Source organism: Halichoeres trimaculatus, unplaced genomic scaffold (genome assembly GCF_033239565.1).
Source record: "Halichoeres trimaculatus isolate MK-OKI-2021-1 unplaced genomic scaffold, fHalTri1.1 fHalTri1_scaffold_11, whole genome shotgun sequence".
NCBI classification, from domain to species: domain Eukaryota; kingdom Metazoa; phylum Chordata; class Actinopteri; order Labriformes; family Labridae; genus Halichoeres; species Halichoeres trimaculatus.
Window position 1 is genome coordinate 1591842 of NW_027437189.1, and position 22924 is coordinate 1614765.

The window sequence follows — 22924 nt, forward strand, 5'->3', positions numbered from 1 at the left end:
TTGTTATAGGTGATCCGGAGCCGGGCTGGGTAGAGGATGCCAAAACGCACCCCTTCGATCCCGCGAAGCTGCCGTCTGATGTCATTGAACGCTGCACGGGCTTTGGAGGTTTTGGCGGTGTAGTCGGGGAAAACTGACAGAGACATCCCGTTTATCTTGATCCGTTGTTTTTCCCGTGCAAGGCGAAGAATGTTTGCACAGTCCTGATAGTAATGGAAGCGGGCCACAATGACGCGTGGAGGGTTTCCGCTTTCAGGCACCGGGAGAAGTGAGCGGTGCGCCCTGTCCAGCAGCGGCGCGTCTTTTAAACCAAACGCCTGCTGAAGCAGTGCCGAAACGGCGGATGTAGAACAGGCTTGAGCCTCGGGTACCCCAACTAGCCTGACGTTGTTTCTCCGCGATCTCGCCTCCAGATCATCACATTTGTTTTGCAAGGTGTCAGTCACTGCAGTGAGGCGCCGTACTTCTCTCTGCAGCTGTGTAATGTCATCCGTGCATGTAGAAAGGCTCTCCTCCATACCTTTTACCGTGACATTCAGCGATGACAACTCAGATGTAATTGCCTCTCTGTACTCCCTCAGTTCGGACCGGGCTGCATTAATGTCAGCCCTTACGGTTGCCATCTCGCTTTCCAAGACGTTCCGGACCTCTGATTTTAGAGTGTCTATCAAGTCCTTCCGCAGAGAGGACAGAAGTTCGCGTCTGATAGCCTCCGTGTCAACCGCGGAATTAGCCGTGTCCAAGTTAGCCCCACCTGGAGAGCCTTTGTTAGTGGAGGCCGCAGGTTGAGCCGGGGAAATAGGCCTCACTTGTAGAAGGGTTGTTTGCTTTCCTCTGGTTGATTTTCCAGCCATTTTCGGTTATTCTATTAACTTAACAACTTCAAACTAAATCCAGGCTGGAGTTTCTTTTGTCAAATTGTGCCAAATAATATATTTTTAAAAACTGTTCTGCTCTGCTCGGCAAAATGCGACTTACTCCATTGCTCGCTCAACAGCGCCCCCCAAAGAAGTTTATTTTTAATTTACAAATTTATTTTTAAATTAATTCAAATTTATTAAGTAAACTCCCATCACATGTAAAAAAAAAATAATTATGAAATAAAGATTTTTTTTTTGTGGCTCAAGAATGAGTTTGGAAGAACTCCTTTAAAAGTTAAGGTTGCAGACTCCTGATTATGTCGGTTTGTTGCTGTACTCAAGTTTAAGACCATCTGGTTTGGACGGGGTTTATTTTATTTTGAAAGTCTCAAGGCGTAGTCAGTGGTTTCCAACAACTTCTTGTCCGGCTCAACCTGCTTTTAACTTCACAACATGGGAAAGATGAGCGCTGGTTTCTACAGCTGTGAGACTCAGAGTTGGACAACATCTCCGACTTCTGCAGCAGAGCTGTCTGCGTGGTTATAAACTCTCATAAACCGTCAGAGGGGCGTGTTGCTGACGAGCTCTGACGTCTGCAGACGAAGGTTTAAAGTGAAGAAGATCCACTTAAACTCCTCTTTCCTCCACCAGCTGCACACACACACCTGCACTCATGTTAAAATCTGCATTCATGTGCAGCAGCATGGAGGCTCTGAAGAATGTACAGGCACACAACACAGGAAGAGAAAGCACATCATTAGTGCACACACACACACACACACACACACACACACACACACACACACACACACACACACCTGCATGCCCCTGACGGCGTTGTGTATCTGTTTACCTCCTGCTCTGTGCAGACATGTCCGACTCCTCCGCTCTCTGTTTTCTTTGCTCCAGTCAACACGTTTGTTCTGTCAGGAAAGAGTGTGTGTGAGCATACCTGTGAGACAAAGTGTGTGTGTGTTGTCTGATGGTTTGTGGTGTGTGTGTGTGTGTGTGTCCTCCAGGTTTGAAAAGGAGTCAGGACAAACACTGGAGCAGTCGAGCCCCACGGCGATGCCTTCCAACAAATACTCTGCAGCCATCATGGAGGAGAGCAACAACATGACGGCTACTGTGAGTGCTGAGCAACACACACACACACACACACACACACACACACACACACACACACACACACACACACACACACACACACACACACACACACACACACACACACACACACACACACACACACACACCATACAACGTACACACACACCAAGATCCTCTCAGAGCCAGCTGTGGTCTGAAGCTGGTGTGTCACATGCTCTAACCCTCACAGCCAACATACATTCTCAATTAGAGCCGTGTAACACGCCGGCATTCACACACACACACACACACACACACACACACACACACACACACACACACACACACACACACACACACACACACACACACACACACACTCACACACACACACACACACACACATTGGTGCATATCATGCACACACTCCAAAGAAAGTTTCTCAACCTTTTCACACACTTTTTGGTTGTTTTCTTATCTACCCACACACTTTCTGCCTGCAGTGATATGTTAACACACACACACACACACACACACACACACACACACACACACACACACACACACACACACACACACACACACACATACACAACTGTGCATCCTACAAAGAGTAATTACTGGACTGAATGGAGGACTGTGGCAGAAAAGAAAAACTGTTTGTGTGAGAAAAGACGACGACGGGCTGAAATAGGTTCACTGAGTTTAAGAAACACACACACACACACACGCACACACACGCACACACACACACACACACACACACACACACACACACACACACTTTCATTTCCCAATGAACTCACTCTTTAAAAACCGTCACAGTCTGCACTCTCTGTTTCCAAACCGAGCCACACACACTTTAACTCTGAACACACACATATCTGAGTGCACACACACACTTTGACACACTCCTGTTTCTCCTTCCTCTTTTTCAAACCCTTGTTTATCCCCCCATCTCTGGTGTGTGTGTGTGTGTTTGTGTTTAAGTTTTTGCAGAAAAACCTGGTCCTCCATGTCTCTGTGTACATCACGCCTTGTTTTACTAAACGTGAATATCTAATTTTTCCAGTCGCCTGAGGTCTGTGCTCTGTTTCTTTCTTCTTCTTCCCTCCTTGAGCTCTAATTTTCCCCTAAACTTGCTCAAAAAATCACCAAAATTAGCAAAAAAAATTGAACAAAATTCCAAACTTGACCCCAGACGTCCCATAATTCCCTCTCTTGCGCCACCTGGACACACTAAAATGGCTTTAAAAGCCAGTAGGAATGTCATAGAGGGATCAAACTAACGTCAAAATGTTCGTCTCAGTGGGACGCAAAAATAACAGAATGACACCCCTGATCCATCTCAAACAGGAAGCCGGCAATTTGCCTTTTAATCATTCTTTAACATTTGGCCACCTTTTGTGCCTTTTTCTACAAATATTTCCTCTGAACCCACACCTGCTATCAGCTTGAAGTTCACCCAGATGACAGAGTGGATCCTGCTTTACAAAAGTTCTCAGTTACAAAACACTTTTTAAATGACGAGCCCTCAAAGTTGGTGAACTCCAAAGACGCCCTCTCAGCTCCCCCCATTAGAATGAATGGGAGAGGAGGATCCAGCTTTACCCAAGCTGCTGCATTTGGTTGTCCCGACAAAAAAGTAAAAGTCGTACAGGTTTCAAAATGACATGAATGGATTCCTGACAAAATTATCTACACAAATACCTGATTTTACAGGGATTTTGGTAAAAATTGTTGCATCTATGAAGAGTTGTTTCCCAAAATTTTGTCGATTTGGCTCCTCACACTGCAGCAGTTGGTGATGATGTCACACACTGAGAGTTCCGTGCAGCTGGTCATGTGACTCACTGAAGGCGGGAAAATGCTGTGCTTTCAAACCATAGCCTGTGTATAGAGCATAGACTGTATAAAACATGGACGTAGTCTCGCCGAGCAGCCATATTGGAAGTGGCAAGGGCTTCACCTACAGCCATAGGGCGCCTGTTGGTCACGTGACCCTCAGCTGTGCCTCTTATTGGGCGATCTTAATATCCTCTGAACGGCCGTGTTAGCAACAAATTCACCCCCCGTACAGTGGGTGCTGATATTAAAATTATCGAGTCAGACAGGAGACGTTTTTTTGAACCAGGCTGTAAAAAGGTTAATTTCTGCTTTGAAAACAGATTTTTGGGTTTGGTGTGTTTGTGACTTTCTGTACTTCTGGAGCCAGCCTCTAGTGGACACTGGAGGAACAGCAGATTTTAGAGCTTCAGCTTCGTCTCATATTCTCAGACCAGAGGTTGACGCTTGATATTGAGTTGACAGCGTGGCGCCGCCATTCATCATTGTACGGTTTTGAAGCCAAAATTCCTCCGTCACAGGCGCAGCCATTGTAGCAGTTTGGAGCCAGAGTCTGTGCAGTAGAGACAGTGAGGGATTCTGGGAGTCTAATCACTTCCTGACTCTACCTCCAGACATATTTTACAATCCCCGAAAAAAATACACAAGAACGTCAGCTGTCAATCATCGTTAAACATGACGTAAAGCCTCATTTTTAACCTCGTATAACTGATGAAAACGAAACTTTTCAGAAAAAAGAGGACTTGGATCCAAGACAGCCAAATGATATCTTCAAATCACCACAACAATCAGACTTCAGAAACATTTCTACCAGGTGGATTAATTTTTTAAAGTTTGACCACAGCCCATCTGGAATGACTGGGGAGATGGATTTTTAAACCTATACTGCAGCCAGCCACCAGGGGGAGCAGTTTTTGTGGAGACCTCACTTTGAGCCGAGCAAGATGACATCCATTTTTTGACAGTCTATGTTTCAAACTCACCTTTTTTCCAATCCAGCTGATAAACAAAGACTAAAATGAAGGAAATTAAAAAAATAAAATAAAAAACGTGCTCTAAAATAATTCTTGAGTAAAAATTGTGTAACAAAAATCCTGATAGTGCCATACAACGATTCTTTCTCCGTCCCCTGAGCTGTGAGGGTCAGAGACTCTCTGACGCTGTGGTAACTTCCTCCTCCTGCTTCATCATCAGCTCTGCTCAGAGTCCGGTCTGAAGTGGTTTCTGTTGGTACGGGTATTCTGCTGGTTTCAGGTCCAGGTCGCCCATACGTCTGCTCTTATTCAACGAAAATCAACCTGAGGATGAATTATGCAATCAGAGCGCTCCATCACGGCGGAGCCACAGCCCAAACCATGTGACCTCTTCAGTTTGTTCAGACTTGCAGCGTCACGGCGAAGAATCCTCCTCGGCGCTAATTAAGACAAATGAAACTTCTTATTTCGCAGCGTTTTCACGAAGCAGACGATCAAACGTGGCGAGGACCGGACCCCTGAGGTGGTTATTTACAGCTCGCAGCGCGGAGGAGCCGTCCTGGTTAAACCGCCGCCTCAGACCTGCGTCTCTAATCATTTAGGCCTCGCTAAGATGTTTTGACAGCGCCGTCAGAGCGCCGCGGGCCAGGCTGCTGCTCACTCTGGAATGTGTGTGTGTGTGTGTGTGTGTGTGTGTGACGTAGGTCGCTGAGGGCTGCACAGACTTCACACACTGCTTCACACACACACAGAAAAGTCAGGCAGAGTGCAGGAAGCATGGAGTGATCAGAACATGTTTAACACACGCGACGACGTCAGGGACAGAGAGGGTCGTATGTGACGAGGAAGAGGAGGAGGAGGAGGAGGAAGAGGAAGAGGAGGAGAGGATCATTTGTGCCACTTAAATGCTTCATTGGGCATGTTGATGTCTGCAGCAGCACAGAGGAGGAGGAGGAGGAGGAGGAGGAGGAGGAGGAGGAGGAGGAGGAGCAGGAGCAGGAGCAGTGAGTGATATGCAGGACGGCAGGTTAATGGAGTAAAATGATGAATGAGAACAGAAATAATCTGCACGCTCACATGAACACATCCAAACTGGTTTCCAGCCGAGGCCTGAGAGGAGGAGAAAGTTACTCTTTCAGAAAAACTCAGTCGCTCTGCAACAAGTCCAACAACAACAGACTGTCAGGATCAGTTTGATTGAATCAGCGTTTTCAGGTTTTAAAGCAGCAAAATGTTTTTTTTTGTCTGGACATTTTCTCCGTTTTCTCCTGGTTTCGCTCAGACCACAGATGTTAGTGACCATAGACCAAAGATCTGCATCCTTAAAGACCAAAAGAGCCAATTTCCCCGTCTTCTGTTAGAGAGAAGCTGCAGAAGAAAAAACAGCTTAAAAAGTTTTATAAGTTTTTTTTCACCTGGTTTAACAAAGGAAACCTCAAACAGAAGTGTCGTGTGCATGTGTCGACTTTAACATTAATTTTAATTAATTAATTTTAAACTATGAGCTTTGCAGGTCTGCACTGCAAAAAAACCCCTGAAATCTTATCAAGTGTTTTTGTCTTATTTTCAGTAGAAAATGTCTTTTTGGACTACATACAAGCTACATTCACCTGATCAGTCCAGAAAAAAATGTCTGATTTTAAGTTACTGAAAGACAAAATGTTGTCTGAATTACTGCAACAAGTTAAAAAAATCTGCCAATGGAACAAGAAAAATTTGCTTTAAACCAGGGTGAAGTCAAATCACGAGTTACTTTAAAAAAAAAAACATTTTCTACTTAAAAATAAGATAAAAATTCTTGATAAGATTTTAGTTTTTTGCAGTGTATCCAAATTGTTTCCATATTTGTGTAAAATTAGTGAATATATAAATATAAATAAAAATGAAAACATAAAAAATATAAATAAAAAATTAAAAATCTTTCAAAAGTTTTAAATTTTGCATTAGTTTGATTTTTTGCATTTTGAAAATTTGCAATAATAAAAAGTAACCATTTGTAATAATTTGTTTATTTTTTTAAAATAATTTCACAAATCTGCAAAAATTCCAAATTCATTTGAATTTAGAAAAAATAAAAAATGGAAAAAAATATTTTTTTTAAAAAGGGGAAATTAGAAAAATTTCCAAAAAAAAAAAAATTGTAATAGTTTCAATTTTAAAAAATCAGTTTTTTCTACAGTTTAAAATTTTGTAAAAATAAAAGGGAAAAAGATTCCAATATTTTTTAAATATTAACAATTCACATTATATACTTGATGTATAAGAAAAGGAAGAACCTGGAAATAAATTGATAAAAAGTGAAATTAATGCACGTTTATTAAAATAAATGAATTACTAAATAATTTTAAACATTAAATCAATTACTTGTGTTTTATAAATTAATTCTATTTTTATACATTTTATTTGACCAATTTTAAATAATTAATGACATTTACAAAGATTTTCTTTTATTATTTAATAAATTGAATTTAATTCATTTCATTATTATACCTGTATTTTTACATTTGTTGTTTTATTTCCATTGTTGAATAACTGATGACATGCTTAATGATTCAGTTTTTATTTATTTACACGTTAAGTTGTTGCTCTCTTGGTCCTCCATACAAGAGAGCCAGAGTCATTTTTTTTTTAAAGTTCAACATGAGTTTACAAATAGCACAATTTCCTGTATCAACTTTAGTGCAATTACAAGAATAAATCTAAACAGAAATCATGTTTTGTGCGTTTATTCTGATTATTTAAAGATGGAAGGACTCTTTTCTGGGCTGTGTAAACCTGAAAACAAACTCTGCTCAAGTTGTTTTAGAGGATGATAAATATCTGAGGCTGAGAAACTTGATACAGGCGTTAGGAGTGGGCTGAAGTTGTAGACTGGATCCTCTGCGTGTGTAACCCTGAGGCAGAGTCTCATCAGTTAAAATCTGTCGTGTTTTTTATTGCTGAGCTCTCCTCCATAAACTCGTCCTGGAGAACAACGTTTTCTTCCTCGGTTTGGTCGTCAGTTTGTTTGCCGGATGTCTCATCAGCGCTGGCTCCAACTGGTGCCACTGATGAGGATTTACGCCTCGGGGACAGGAAGGAAAAGCAGAACAGTGAGTCGATGGGCTCGTAAATCAAACAGCAGTCTGCATCTCTGCGTGTGAGCGCGCTGAAGTTTAGTGCATCAGGTTTTTTTTCTCTGCAGCTCGTTGTTTTCCGTGTTCAGATCTTCTTGAAGTGGCCTCTGTGGTGCTGGGACCTGCAGGGAAAGCCCCTGTGGGTCAGTGTGGGGTCTGAGGCCAGCTGCCAGGTGTGTGTGGGCGGATCTGCAGGAACATGAATCAGGAAGTGACTAAAACAAGCCCAGAGGTCCCGTGTTTGTGCTCCTGATGTCACGTCTCAGGTTGTTAATGTGCCGCTCGGTGTGAGGACGGAGTCCGGCGGCAGCTGAGGCTGCTTCAGTCCAGCTGTTTCCTCCAGCTGTGCTCCTTCATGAGGGGAGGACAGAGACGGGGTTATCCTCTCTGTAAGCGTCAGTAACATCTGCAGACGCTCTCTGTCATCGCTCCTCTCGTCTGGTTAGCAGACTCCTCTCTCTGTTCGCTCTGCTGTCACTCCTCACCTCCGCTCACCTCTGACACGCTTCACTCAGAGACGCTTAATCCCAATCTGTCCTCACTCTCTGGAGCTGTCAGGACTTCATTTCTCAGAGGGACAGGGAGACAAACTCTATACATGTTTCAGCTCTCAGAGTGGCCCCTGTGTTTGTTTGGAGAGGAGCGGGACGTTTCTAGAGACACATGATCAGGGGTCTGCAACCTTTACTTTCACAGGAGCCATTTTTCCTCAACTCACCTGGATTAGAGTCATTCAAGAGCCACAAAATCTACTTTATCTTCATGATTAAGACTAAAAGTGTATAAAACTCTTTACACAGTAAAATTCAAGAGAAAAAAAATATCTTAAAGAGAAGTTTTTTGGCTATAAATATATGCATGTGTTGTCAAAGTTTTTCAGTTTATTAAATTTGCAAATATTTAAAAAAATAAATTAAAAAAATGAACACTAATTCTATTTATTTTTCTTTATTTTTTTAAATCAAAAATTTGCAATGATTTCCATTTTTCAATACAAAAACATAATATCTAAAACTTACAAAAATATCAGAAAATTTGATTTTTTAAAAATTTGTATTGGATTAAAATTTTGCAATTTAAAAATTTTAATAATGTGAAAATAATTTTAAAAAATTGAGTAATATATATTTTTTAAGAAAATTCCATAAATCTGCAAAGATTTAAAATTTATTTAAATTCTAAAATTGTGCAAAATTTAAAAAAATCTTAAAATGGCCAAAACTTATTTTAAATAAAATGCTAGTAAATAAAAAAAAATGCAAATATTTTACATTTGTTTGCATTGTAATAATTTGCAAAATTAAAAATCAATTATTTTTAAAAGGTTTTTTTTTTGAGAAACTTAAAAAAAAATCACTAATTTTTTTGTACTATTGAAAAAATCTTGTAAAAATAACACAGAAGAAAATGACAATAATTTTGAAATATCAATTTTCCCCTCCCAAAAAAAATTTAACAAATTTTTGAATGAACAAAATTTATATATAAACCCTAATTTAGTACATATGTTGATAATTAAGCTTTATTCATCACCTTAGATATTTGTTAATGTCTTGCCACATATGAAACATTTATTTTAATCCAGCACGTTGTCAGTGAAATGAATCCATCCACACAGAATTAAAATCAGTATTTTCTTCCAGATGAGTCTTTTTGTAGGTGTAGTTATCTTCCCAGGGCTGTAAAACTTGAGGTTAGCCACAGGTGCATGGAAAGTTGGTGGGCTGTTGATGTTGTAGGAGGTGAAGTAGAGCGGTGGCAGGCTTTATTGACAGATGGGATGAAGATTTAGTTCAACTAAATGTTAACACAGGACTTTACTTAGTGTCAGTGTCTTAATTCATCAATACCCTCTGTGAGAAAAATAATAATTCTTCATTTCAATGATATTTTTTTTATAATATGAGGCTCCAGAGCTGCAGGTTAAAGCTGCTTGTGGATGATAATCCACAAATATTCACACCCGTCAGGCGCTGGTGACCTATTAATCATAACGTCTTTGGTGAACCCGCTGACCCCTCCTTACCTCCTTACCTCCTTACCTCCTTACCTCCTTACCTCCCAGCGCTCTCAGCCATCTTGAGCGCACACTTCCCTCAGGTTCAGCGGGTGCGTTTATTATAGTGGAAATTTGGCTTTACAAACCGCATGCATTCCCTGTTTTTACGACGTTAAACAATCACAAACAAGCTGGCGTACACGTAGAGACAGTCAGCGTACAGAGTCAGAGCGATACGCCTGTTTTCCATCTGCTGCACAGCTGCTGCGTCTCTGCGTCCTCTGTGGAAATAACTGACGATTCCTGCAGCTTCATCGCGTATCCACACAGGTGTAAATCTCAACGTGTGGCTGAAACACATTAATTACCCAGCATCCTTTGTATCCAGTCTGGAGTGGGTGTCATGGGGGATTAGTTGGAATCATAACTTCAAGTGGAACGTCACAACTTCAAGTCCCAACAGAGCGGCGCCGAGCGTGTTAGCTGTGAAAAAGCACGGAGCAGGTTTCACATGGCTGCAGAGAAGTGATGCAGAGAGAAACGGTGATAAAAGCCTCTGAGTCACTGACACCAGCAGCTCATCCTCACACATTCATCATCTCATGTTATCATTGTACACTTTCTGGCCTGTTTCTCATTCCTCATGAGCTTTCAGACACACGCACACACTCCTGACTGATTTATATTTGTCTGAATTTGTCGGCTCCTCTGAAAAGTTTTCTGTTCCTCCTGTTTTTATCTGTCAGTCACTAAAAATAGCCCAGAGGAGCAGAAGGTTCAACACCCTGTTGCTAAAGGTTTTCATGCCCTGCAGAGGAACAGGTCTGATATGGTACGATACACTGTGATAGAGTCTGTGATGCACTACGATATGTTATACTATGACACGCTACACTACATTACGCTGCAAAACAGTATATCAACTTATGATACCACTGCGCTACAGTACGTCACTCTACCTTATGTTAAGCTACGATGCATTGTGCTATGATATGCTACGTTACAACATGTTATGCTACGATGCGTTAGGCTACAATACGCTACGCTAGAATACATTACACTTAGCTAAATCATGCTAAGATGTGCTACAAAATGTTACTTCAAGAGGCCTTATGCTGCTCTTGGAATCCTCTGTGGTGGCTCCTTGTGGCTTTAAAAAATATATATATATTTTTTTTTTAACTTATTGTAAAATTTTTAAATTTCAATTTTTTGTCGTTTTAAATTAAGTAATAAAAAAAATACAATTTTTTAAGATTTTGCAAATTTTTGCAAATTTCAAAAATTTTCAATTTGTGCAACTTTTTCCAGACTGTTTAAATTCCATAGTTTTAAAAAATTGCAATTTTTTAAATTATGGGCAAATTTGTGAAATTTCAACATTTTTGTAATTTTGTTCAACTTTATTTAAAAACAACTTGCAACTTCTTGAAATGTATTAAATCTTGCAAATTTATGCAAATGTTGACATTACAAATTAAAAAAACAATAACATCGCATGTACACTGATAGAAACCCAAAAAACTTCTTGTTTTTAGACAATTATTTGCTATATTTTCACTTTTTTAGAATTTAGAATATCCACTTTTTGTCTTTATTGTGAGGATAAAGTAGATTTTGTGGCTCCTGATTTTAATCCAGGTGAGCTGAGAAAAAATGTCTCTTATCAAAGTAACGTTTGCAGACCCCTGTGTTACTGTGATACGCTAACCTTTAACATTAATTACTTATTGCTACGATAAGTTATGCTACACTACAATGTGTTGCGCTGTGAAAGTCACAAATCTGTACAATAACATTTGTTTCGCTCCAATACAACTTGACATTACATTACACTATAAAGTGCTAAGCTAAAATACGTTATGCTACAATATGTTACAAAATGTTACTCTTTGATACATAACATTACATTATCTTACACTACAGTATGTGGTGCTACAGTATTTTGTGCTAGGATATGTTGTACTAGAACATGTTATACCATGATACTTTATGCTATGATCTGCTATGCTACATTTTTTGTTTGATAGATCGGCAAGGATAAGCTAGAATACATCATGCTACACTACAATAGGTTTAGCTACAACAGGTCAAGCTACGTAAGTTTCAAACTGTCTGATGAGATTTGATTCGCTCCAATACAGCTTAACATGACTTAATGCTAAGATGAATTATGCTAAGTCATAACACGTTATGCTACAATATGATACTCTATGGTACATTACATGACATAATGTTATGAAATGTTGTTCTAAGGTTTGTTGTGTTATTATATGCTACGCTTTATAGTTTGTTCCATATGTCAGCAATTATATGCTAGGATACGATGCGCTTCAATAGGTTACTGTATCATAGCTACAAAACTTTACAATTAGATGTGTTTAGCTCCTATACAATTTTACATTACATTATGGTACAAAATGTTGTGCTAGGATATTTTATGCTAAGATACTTTATACTATGACATGCTATGCTTTGTGTTTTTTTCTGTATGTCAGCAATTATATGCTAGGATTCAATGCGCTACAATAGGAACGGTATCATAGCCACAAAACTTTACAATAAGATTTGTTTCGCTCCGACACAACTTTACATTACATTATGCTACGATATGTTGTGCTACAATATGATGTGCTAAGATATATTGGTCATGATATGTTCGACTTTGTGTTTTGTCGTATGTCAGCAATTCTATGCTAGGATACAATGCGCTACAAAGGTTACGCTATAATTGTTACAGAACTTTACAATAAGACTTGTTTCTTTTTGATATAACTTTACATTACATTATGATACATATGTTGTGCTAGGATATGTTATGCTATGATACTTTATGCTATGACATGCTACACTTTATGTTTGGTTCAGTATGTCAGCAATCATATGCTAGGATACAATGCGCTAAGATAGGAACGGTATCATAGTTACAAAACTTTACAATTAGATTTGTTTCGCTCCGACACAACTTTACACTATATTATGCTACGATATGTTGTCCTAGGAATTTTATGCCATGACATGCTATGCTAATCTGTTGTGATACAATATAATCCATTATGAAAAAATTAAATATATGATATGAGATATGACACCTTACAACAACATTTGTCACAGTACGAATCAATCTGCTAGCTTTCTGTCATTTTCCTGATCAGCTGTTTTTCTGGCGGTCTGTTTGGTCCGTTCAGAGTTACCGTGGGGAAAACTTGTTATTGTGAGGGTTTTGCTGGGTCCTGCTCAGGCTTGTTCTCCTGGTGTAGTGTGAAACTGGCTGAAGTTGTAAAACACACAGAAACTCTTTCATTTCTCTGATTTATGAGCACGAATGTTTCACTGATGATGCAGAAACACGGTCCAGTCTTCAACACGTGCTCCCTCACAGCCACATGCAGACTCAGCGTTCAGTCTCAGGTTTTTGCAGTTATCTTAAAGCCTTTTGTAAGGAGTCGACCCACTCTGAAGACTGTTTTGCAGGGCAATCATCTGTGGCGCTTCAGGGATGAGGAGTTGAGGATTTTCAGCCATGATCCAACAGGTCTCCCTCTTTGCATACTGCTCAGAATACGGCTCGGTATAATTACCACCAGAGACACTTTAATAGCAGGCATCAAGCCCGGACCTCTGGGGATCTGCTGTTTACTTTTCTTGGAGGTTTGACAACGTGTTTCGGCTTAATCGCAGATGTTTGATGACATCTGACACAAAGCGTTTTGTTTGACACATCAAACGCACCTCTGGGTGGGCTGACAGGTGGAGACTGCGCTCAGGTGTGTTGTTGTGACTAGAAACCCAGTGAATCAGTTGGTCGAGCGGGGTTTGCTGCAGGCTAACTGTTACTAACAAGCTGCTACAACCCCTGTCGTGGTTCATGTCTGCGCTCTGCTCCAAATATGGTGGCGCTGTGTTTCAGAAACAAAGATGGCGCCCGCTGAAAGTGTAGCTCAAGGCTTTGAAAGTGTAACCCTCAAATTAATGGATGACACAAGTTTGGCTAGGAGTGCGTTTTATTAACGCTAACATGTCATTAAGTCATAAATAAGTCGACAGTTTGCCGTTTGGAAAGATTCTAGTCTCTGCTTTCTGTTGCAAAAACAGAAACAGTACTTAAAGAGGAGTTAAAGACTGCTGCACAAACCCCCTTCCCTCTGATTGGCCAGCCCTCTGGAGGCTTGTCAGTGACCAGTTTACAGATTCAGTCTCCATGTATGAAGATGTTGAGCTTTAAAAATCTGCACATGCTCAGTCTAAACATCCATCCACTTTACTTCATGCTCACAAAGATTGATACCCCTCTTTAAGGTCAACAAAAACAAGAATAATTTGTTTTTTTTCCGCTGTTTTTAACCATATCTCATTTCTCCTCAGGCGCCGGTCAACGGAGACACGCCCCCACCTGAAGGCCTATCAGAGAACGACAGCGGCGTGGAGCTGACCAATGAGAACAGCCCTCTGACTGCAGCTGAGCCGCCCTCCCCCTTCAGCCCCAAGCAGAACGGAGACGCCGCCTCACCTCAAGGTAACGCAGCGGCGGTAACGACAATGCAGACGCCAGACAGGTGCAGAGTAAACGCAAAGCGTGAGGGTGCACGTTTCCCACCTTAAGGCGTGTAAGAGTTCAATGCCTGCCACAATCACATTAGACTGAATGCTCCACCATCACTTCCCCTAAACAGGCGCTTCGATGAGAAAGTAAAGAATAAATGAGGATAAAAGTTTCAGTTTCAGTTTTGTTAATATCTAAAAGAATTTGGAGCACACAGTCTCTCGTGATTGAATAAACAAAGGTCATCAGTTCAGTCGACCTTTCTCGTCTGATCCTTCGCTGTTGTTAAAGTTTTTTTTGTACAAAAATTTCTGGTATAGTACAAAACACTGATAGGATTTATTACACTATAATATGCTCTGCTATGATGCATGACGCTTGGATATGATGCAATATAATATATTAGCTATTAGGGATGGTACCTTTCACATTTGAAACGATACGGTACAGATGCCCGATACCTGGCAATCGGTCCCGGTACTCAACAGTACCACTTTTTGGTACTTTTTTGTGTTTATGTGGTAAAAAATATTAATTTGTTTAATAATAAAATATTTCATCTTTCAATCTAATATAATTATTCTACAATATATAACCTTGTAATGCTGCGTTCATGTCCAGCATGGAAAATCTCCTACTCTTCCTCTCCCTCACAGTCACAAAGATGCATTTAGGGACCTAAACATGGTACCTTTTGGTTTTATGTGAATCGGTATTTGGTACTTTTGACAGAATTCGGTCTGTACCTATAAAAGTACCTAATTCAGTACCCATCCCTATTAGCTATGATACATTATGCTACAATATTTAATGCTACGATACGCTAACCTGTACTATGTTATGCTACCATGCATGACGCTACTATGCGTTATGCTAAGATATGTTATGCTATGATATGCTGCAATTTGATGATGATGCCAGGATTTGCTAGGCCAAGATATGTTTTGCTATGATTGTAGCATCTGCAAATGAGGCACTGAGAGGTTTGTAGTTGATGGTTTATTCTCGAAACAAGTTAAACCCTGCTGTAACCACACCAATACATGAGGCAACAGCTCAGCTTGCTTAGAAGCTTAGAAGCTTCTTGTTTTAAAAGGCAAATTGCCAGCTTCCTGTGCGAGATAGGGCCGTGGTGCCCTTACGTTTTTTGGTTTTATCTCTCTCTGACATTCTTACTGGCTGCTAGGGTCGTTTAGGTGTGCCTGGGTGGCGCTAGAGAGTGTATTATGGGATGTTGGGTTGTCAAGTTTAGTATCATATAGGTCATTACAATTAGACACAATCAATCACAACATTTAACAACAAGATACTGTACGATGTGAAACTCAATTAGTCTTAGTTCAACAGTTTATTATAATAGGACATGATATGATGCAAACACAGTTTTAAAGTTTTCTGATAAGACAGGAACTTCACACATTTATCTTCACTGATTGGTGAATCGTTTACAGCCCGCTGCTTCTCCCGACACTAAGGCGAAGCTGATGTTTACGCTTTAACCTCATGGTTTCACTTTGAACCCAGCGTGCTCCATCACAGCCACACGCTGCCTGTTACTTTATCTCTTAAAATCATCCAGCGTCTCCTCTGCCATCTGTCCAACCCTCTGCTCGTCCCTCGTCTGTGCACAGATGGCAACCAGTGTACGAGGGGGAGCAGGAAGAGGAGCAGGAAGAAGCTGGAGGAGGAAAGTACCTGGGACTCCTACAGCCAGGTAGAAAAACACTTCCCTTTCCCTGAAGCGTGTGAATGATGAACGATGAAGGTGAGGCTGAAGCGGCTGTGGCGTGTTTGTTTTGACAGGAGAAGTCTGCAGGAGCGTCTCAGCTGGGTCTGAGACAGACCCCCCAGCCCAGGACCATCTTCCAGGCCGGTCTGACCCCGCACGCGCACAACAAACCTCGCAGGCAGAGCCGCAAGCAGGAGCACGGCATGTCGCTGGTAAAAACACACACACTCACTCTGCTCTTTTTGAACCCTGTTGCTCACCGTACTTTGTGGTGCACAGCGTTTACAATGCAGTGGAAAATAAAAGGGGCTGACAGGTCAGTGGGTTCAGCTTTGTTTTGACTCTCCCACATCCTGGTGCCGAGCCTGAAACCACCGACGTGCGGTTGAATCCAGGTTGTTAAAACAAACACTCTTTTCTCGAGCTCCTGCAGGTTTGAATACACAGAAGAAGAAGAAGAAGGAGTTGTGTATTCTTCTTGTTTGGAGTGTGTGTAATCATCTTTTTATTTTCTCCTCCTGTGGTATCGCTCTGCCTACTCTGACCCGATCATTACGCTCAAAATTACATGCAACTCTCCCAAAACTCTGCAGACGACCAGGCAGTGCAGCGTCTGTCTTTCTGTGTGTGCATGTCGTATTTTTACGCCGTGCATGTTGTGAATGTTTTTTAAACTTTCATAAACCACCCTCCGTTCTTCTGTCTCTCAGTGCGTCGTCGGTCCCCGAGCCGCCGTCGTGTCCAGCGAGGTCCCCGAGGCTCCACGTCTGGACCTGATGGAACAGGACTCCAAAGACTCGGCCCAGAGCAGCATCACCTCGTCCAGCTCTGAAGTGCAGCCAGAGTACAATGTAAGACGTGTGAGAGTGTGTGTGTGTGTGTGTGTGTGTGTGTGTGTGTGTGTGATGGGCTCTCAGCCCCAACTCGCTCTCGTCTGCAGCTTTCTTTGGCGAAACAGGAGCGAGGAGTTTGGGAGTGTATCTGGCAGCAGATCGCTCACTCTGATTGGCTGTTGAGCTGAGTCAATGAGTGTGTGTGAGCAAAGACACAGAAGACACACACACACACACACTGTCTGGTTCTCCTTTCACTTCCACCTTGATAACGACGGTTAAGCTGATGTTAAACCACTCAGAGTTTCAGCTCCTCTTTAAACTCTCACACAGTCTGTGTCACTCAGTTTTCCTGCTGCTCCTTTCCTTTTTTTTCAGTTTCTGTTAAACTAGTGCCAACGTGCATCGCTGACCCCACAGGTCACAAATAGAAAACTGCTCAATAAATATCTCACGGTCTCATATGGAAATATACATGCTTGATATGTGTCAGGACATGTGCAAACAATGAGTTAAGCAATGTAATCAATAAATAAATTAGTGCTGGGCAAGTGAACGCATTATTTTCGTGTTAACCCGTCAATCTATTAACGCCGTTGAATATTTTATCGCACATTAGTGCATGTTGCTCACATGCTTTGTGAAATTGGCGGAAAAACACGATGAGTAACCAAAACAAGCATGGAGAAGAGGGGCAACGCCACGGAACTTAAAGGCGCTCGCCGCTTAGTGTATCAGTCCGCACGCGCGGCGTGCCAGATATAAACAAACGCAGGTAGTCTGCCAGGACGAAGAGACACATTGAGAACTTGAGCCTTATTTAGCGGTGTTTTTGTGTGAAAGTAACGCGCTGAAAATTCTCTAAATAAAGCGTGAATGCAGACCCATATCAGATTTTTTCATTGGTAGTCCGTTTATTTGTGTTTTTGGTCAAGTAAAATATGGCCCCGTCTGAGTGCAGAGGAAACCTGCAGAGGAGCAGGGAGGGGGTGTTTGGTGCGAGCGCTCTGGGCTTCTGCTGCACAAAAACACTGCTGTAGGGGGAATTTCTGCCCTAAACCTTGTGATAGGACCCAACTTGTTCCATCCTGGAGGATCACTTTAATGCCCTGACAGTGGCAATAAGCTTTAATTTTGTATTTACATTTTTTAAATTTGATTTGCACTAAATATGTGATTTAACTATTACTGTATAACAAGTACTGATTTAGTGTTTGCATGACAGATGTTATGGCACTTTCACAATGCGATTAATTATGATTAATCAGGGAAATCATGCGATTAATTACAATTAAAAGTTTTAATTGTTGCCCAGCCCTAATAAATATATATTTTATTTTATTTTTATTTTATTTCTTTAATATTTATTTTAATTTTCTTTATTTCTTTTTTTGGGTGTCTGCGCTGTTCTATTAGTATGTTTATTTTTATAATTATTTTTATTATTATTATTTTAGCGCATTTAATTTGATCAGTATTGAGCTTTGACTTTGAAGAAAAATTATGAAAAAAATGAATAGAAAGCGATATCTATGGATGTTAGAAATTCAAGAATTCAAGCAAAAATTTTGAGATATTTGAAAAATGTAAAAGTGCTTATTCTTTTTTTAATTTTTCAAAGATTTTTTGAAATTTTAAACTTGCAAAGTTTTTAAAAATGTATTAAATTTCTGTTTGGTTTTTTTTTGTTTGTTTTTTAAATTGAAGTAAATCTATTACATTTCTAAATTGAAATTTCAAAAATTTGCAAGAATTTCCAGTTATAAAATTCCCAAATCAAAAAACTTAAAGTTCAAAAAATTGCAAAAAAAATCTTTTACTTTGTCAATTTTTTTTACAATTTTGCAAATTTCTGTGCATTTTTTAAATTTCATAATTTTTGTAATTTTTGCAAATGTAGAAGAAAAAAATAAAAACCAAGATAGCTTATGTTTTTTTTTTTTATTCTACAAATTTCCAAAAAACTTCTTGTTTTGAGAATTATCCACTAGATTTTAACGATGTTGGAATTCATACACTTTGTCGCCCTCATTGTGAAGGTTATTTAGATTTTTTTGGCTCTGGCAGGGCTGTGACTCAGATGAGCTGGAAGAAATGGCTCCTATAGGAGTAAAGGTTGCAGACCCCTGGGCGTGATGTTCTCTGTGCGTCTCTGTTTTGATTTGGATACTTTGTCAACAGGAATAATCCTGTCTGCTCTCACACGTTTCAGAAACAGTGACCTGAACCTGAACATTGACTGCATGGAAACGTAGCCAGGGATCCTCATGTCGGCAGAGTTTAACTGAGGCAGACTGAACGGTCTTCAGAGGGAGACGTTAGCAGAGAGTGTGTGTGGATGCAGAGTGTGTGTGGATGCAGAGAGTGTGTGTGCCTGCAGAGAGTGTGTGTGCGCCTGCAGTGGAGGACTTGGCAGCAGCAGAAAGAGCAGCGCAGCGCCTCAGATCCTCCTCCACCTGGCCTTGTGTTGGTGCAGGTGGCCACAAACAGCGACTGTTTGCTCTGTATCAATAGATCCATTCAGGTCAGGATGACCACAGCCGGGCCTGTGTGTGTGTGTGTGTGTGAGTGTGTGTGTTTACGTGTTTGGAGACACTCTCTGCATACTCATGCAGGTCTGTTTGCTCCTGTGTGTGTGAGTGTGTGTGTGTGTGTGTGTGTGTGTGTGTGTGTGTGTGTGTGTGTGTGTGTGTGTGTGTGTGTGTGTGTGTGTGTGTACTGAGCCCAGCAGAGCGTGGCGTCCTCTAATGGAGCCTGACTCTGGTACAAAGCCTAATGGGTTTGCTCTCTTTGGGCCGGCTGCAGGAACACACAGGCCGGGTTTAACCAGGATTTGTCTTTGAGCGCAGAAATCCCACCTGCTCTCAGAGCGGAGCAGATCAACCTCAGAGCTCAGTCACTCACGGTTTTATCAGGCTCGCTGGATGTTTTCTTAAAGATTCCTCCTGCAGCGTCTGAAGAGAGACAGGAAACACCTGAGCAAACACACACACACACACACACACACACACACACACACACACACACACACACACTCAGGACGACAAAGAGACTCCAGACAGGTGCTGAGTGAGGCAGAGACAAACAAGCTGCAGTTTGTGTCTGAGTCTGATCTCAAAATGTTTCTGCTCCAGCTCCTCGTGAGTTTTTTCCAAGTCTTCATCCTGCAGCAGAGATGATCTAACCCAAGGGTGTTCAACCTGTGGCTCTGGAGCCTCATGTGGTCCTTTGACTCCTCTGCAGTGGCTCCTTGTAGCTTTAAAAATATTCATGGAATAAAGAAAAGTTATTTTTCTTCCAGAGGGTATTGATGATTAAAGACACTGACACTAAATAAAATCCTGTGTTAACATTTAGTTGAACTAAATCTTCATCCCATCTGTCAATAAAGCTTCAGATTTTTTTGAGACTTTTGCAATTTTTTTAGTAATTTTTTGGGGCTTTTTGTGCCTTTGATAACAGAACAGAGGACACTGGATAGAGCAGGAAAGGGGGCATGTGGGAAACATGTGGACTCGAACCCAGGCAGACCTCATTGGGTGCTATCATAGTCCCTAAACCATCTGTGGTTATTATTTGAAATTTTTCAAATAAAGAAAAAATTAGAATTTTTTTTAGAAATTTTGCTGTTTTTTTAATATATTTTTTTTATTTCTGCACATTTTTGCATATTATTTTAATTGATTTTTTAACAATTTTTTAAAAATTTTGGAAATTTTGTAAATTACATTTTTTATATATTTTGCAAACTTTAACACTTTTTTTTAATTTTTTTTAAATTTGCGAATGTAAATTTTAAAAAGAATTAGCAACTTATTGATTTTTTTTTAATTTTGCTAATTTGTGAAATAAATTACATTTAGAAAATTTCACTTTTGGATTTCTGCACATTTTTGCAAATTATTCAAATTGATTTTTTTTTCACAATTTAAACAAATTTTGTAAAATTTAGTAAATTACATTTTTTTTTATTTTGCAAGCTTTTGCGCTTTTTTCATTTTTTGAAATATTTGGTTATGTGAATTTTTTAAAAATTTGCAACGCACTGAATTTTTAAAATTTTTTGCAAATTTGTGAAATATACAACATTACAAATTTTCCTTTAAAAAAAAAAAAACATTTGCACATTTTTAAACTTAAATCAAATACACACCATGTGCAATTTTATAAACTCAAAAATCTTCTTATTTAGATAACTATTCATGAGATTTTTACTATTTTAGGAGTTTTGTGGACTTATTAGTCTTTATTGTGAGGATAAAGTAGATTTTGTTTCTCCTGAATGAATCAATGTAAAGTTTGCAGACTCCTGGTCTAACCCGTCCAGGCTGTAGTTCCTCTTTCCTCTGATCCTCCATGGATTAAAGAGTTTGAGGTGTTTTAAAAAGCGAGACATGATGACGGATCTGAAGCCATGGATCTGTTTCTCATGTTCACTTCTCTCCGTGTGAAAAGTAAAAATCCATGACTCCATCCTCTCCATCTGCCTCCTCCCTGTAGGATAATAAGGGTTTTGGTATCGGCGAGCTGGTCTGGGGGAAGATCAAGGGTTTTTCCTGGTGGCCCGGCATCGTGGTGACGTGGCGTGCGACGGGCAAACGGCAGGCGAGCAACGGCATGAGGTGGCTGCAGTGGTTTGGAGACGGGAAGTTCTCTGAGGTGAGGAGAGGAAATAAAAACACAGCTGGACTGAACGTTGAAAAGGGTCTCTGGTTTTTCATCCTGTGGTTTTTCACTAAAGGTCTCAGCCGACAAACTGGACTCCATCACGGCTTTCCCAAAGTTCTTCAGCCAGGCGTCCTACACCAAGCTGGCGTCGTACCGCAGGGCCATCTTCCAGGCTCTGGAGGTGAGTTCAGCTAAAGTTTGTCACCCGTCATGGAACTGCTTTAATTTACCACCATCAGAGGACAGAGTATTTTTATCCTTTTTCTTTTTCTCAGATCCTTCAGTTAAACCTCAGCTCTGATCAAAAACACAAATACTGAATGATTTTTATTACTTTAACCCTTTAAATGCCCATCTGTATCTTTAAAGTTGTCTTTCCCATTAAATAAGATGTACGATGATAAAATTGTCTCATCTCATGTTAAACAATATAAATGAAAAATTAAATTATTTTTCTCCAAAATGAAACCCTGAGATTAGAGAAAGCAGGATCATACTGAGCTTTTAAAAACTGAGGTTTTAATGAGACGAGATGGGACACTTTGTCTGAATCTGACGCTGCAAAAATAAATAAATAGATAAATAAATAAAAATGAAATAAATACAAAATAAATTGTAATACTTGTGTTTATTAAAGCCTAATATTTTTTAAAAAATCCTCAGCTCTCTAAAATTTAATATAAGGAAAATCACTCATTTTATGTTTTTTTCCCCCCTAAAAACGATGACTTAATGTAACCAAATGAGCATTGAAAGGGTTAAAATAATTACAATTTTTAAATATTTGATATATTTAAAGCTGATGGAAAGATCTGAAGAAAAAATGAGGCAAAATTTCAATTTTTTTGTGTTTTTTTTTTCCAGAGGACATTTTTGTCTTCAAATGATCAAAAATTTGACCCCAATGTGCCGTTGACCTTAAAAGAATTTGGAGTTTTTTTTTAATTAAAAAACCTTCTTACACAATAATTCCATGTGGAGGAACATCCAAAACTAAATCCAAGAACTGAGCAAAAACTGATCTGAAGGATGAAAACGTCCCTGATTAGCGCTGAGGGTTAGCTGGTGTGTGTGTGTGTTAGGAAATGTCGTCTCACGTTTCGTCTCCCCTCTCCGTCAGATGGCCAGTATCCGGGCAGAGAAGACCTTCACTCCCTGTGAGTCTGATAACCCAGAGGACCAGGTGAAACCCATGCTGGACTGGGCTAACGGGGGCTTCCTGCCCAAGGGCGAGGAGGGACTTAAACCCACACACACGGCTGGTGAGC

The 22924-nt window shown here is 40.2% G+C and overlaps 1 protein-coding gene across 2 annotated transcripts in view; it reads left to right on the plus strand.

The window, feature by feature from the left end:
• The window catches only part of dnmt3bb.1 (DNA (cytosine-5-)-methyltransferase 3 beta, duplicate b.1), a 49712-nt gene that overhangs the window by 13001 nt on the left and 13787 nt on the right, over positions 1-22924 (plus strand). For both annotated transcript variants that reach the window (XM_074681309.1, XM_074681310.1), the window contains exons 2-9: positions 1880-1988; positions 14249-14399; positions 16058-16140; positions 16230-16367; positions 16866-17006; positions 21489-21647; positions 21730-21837; positions 22777-22918. In XM_074681309.1, coding sequence (XP_074537410.1) covers positions 1880-1988; positions 14249-14399; positions 16058-16140; positions 16230-16367; positions 16866-17006; positions 21489-21647; positions 21730-21837; positions 22777-22918 — 1031 coding nt within the window. The remainder of the gene's footprint in view (positions 1-1879; positions 1989-14248; positions 14400-16057; positions 16141-16229; positions 16368-16865; positions 17007-21488; positions 21648-21729; positions 21838-22776; positions 22919-22924) is intronic.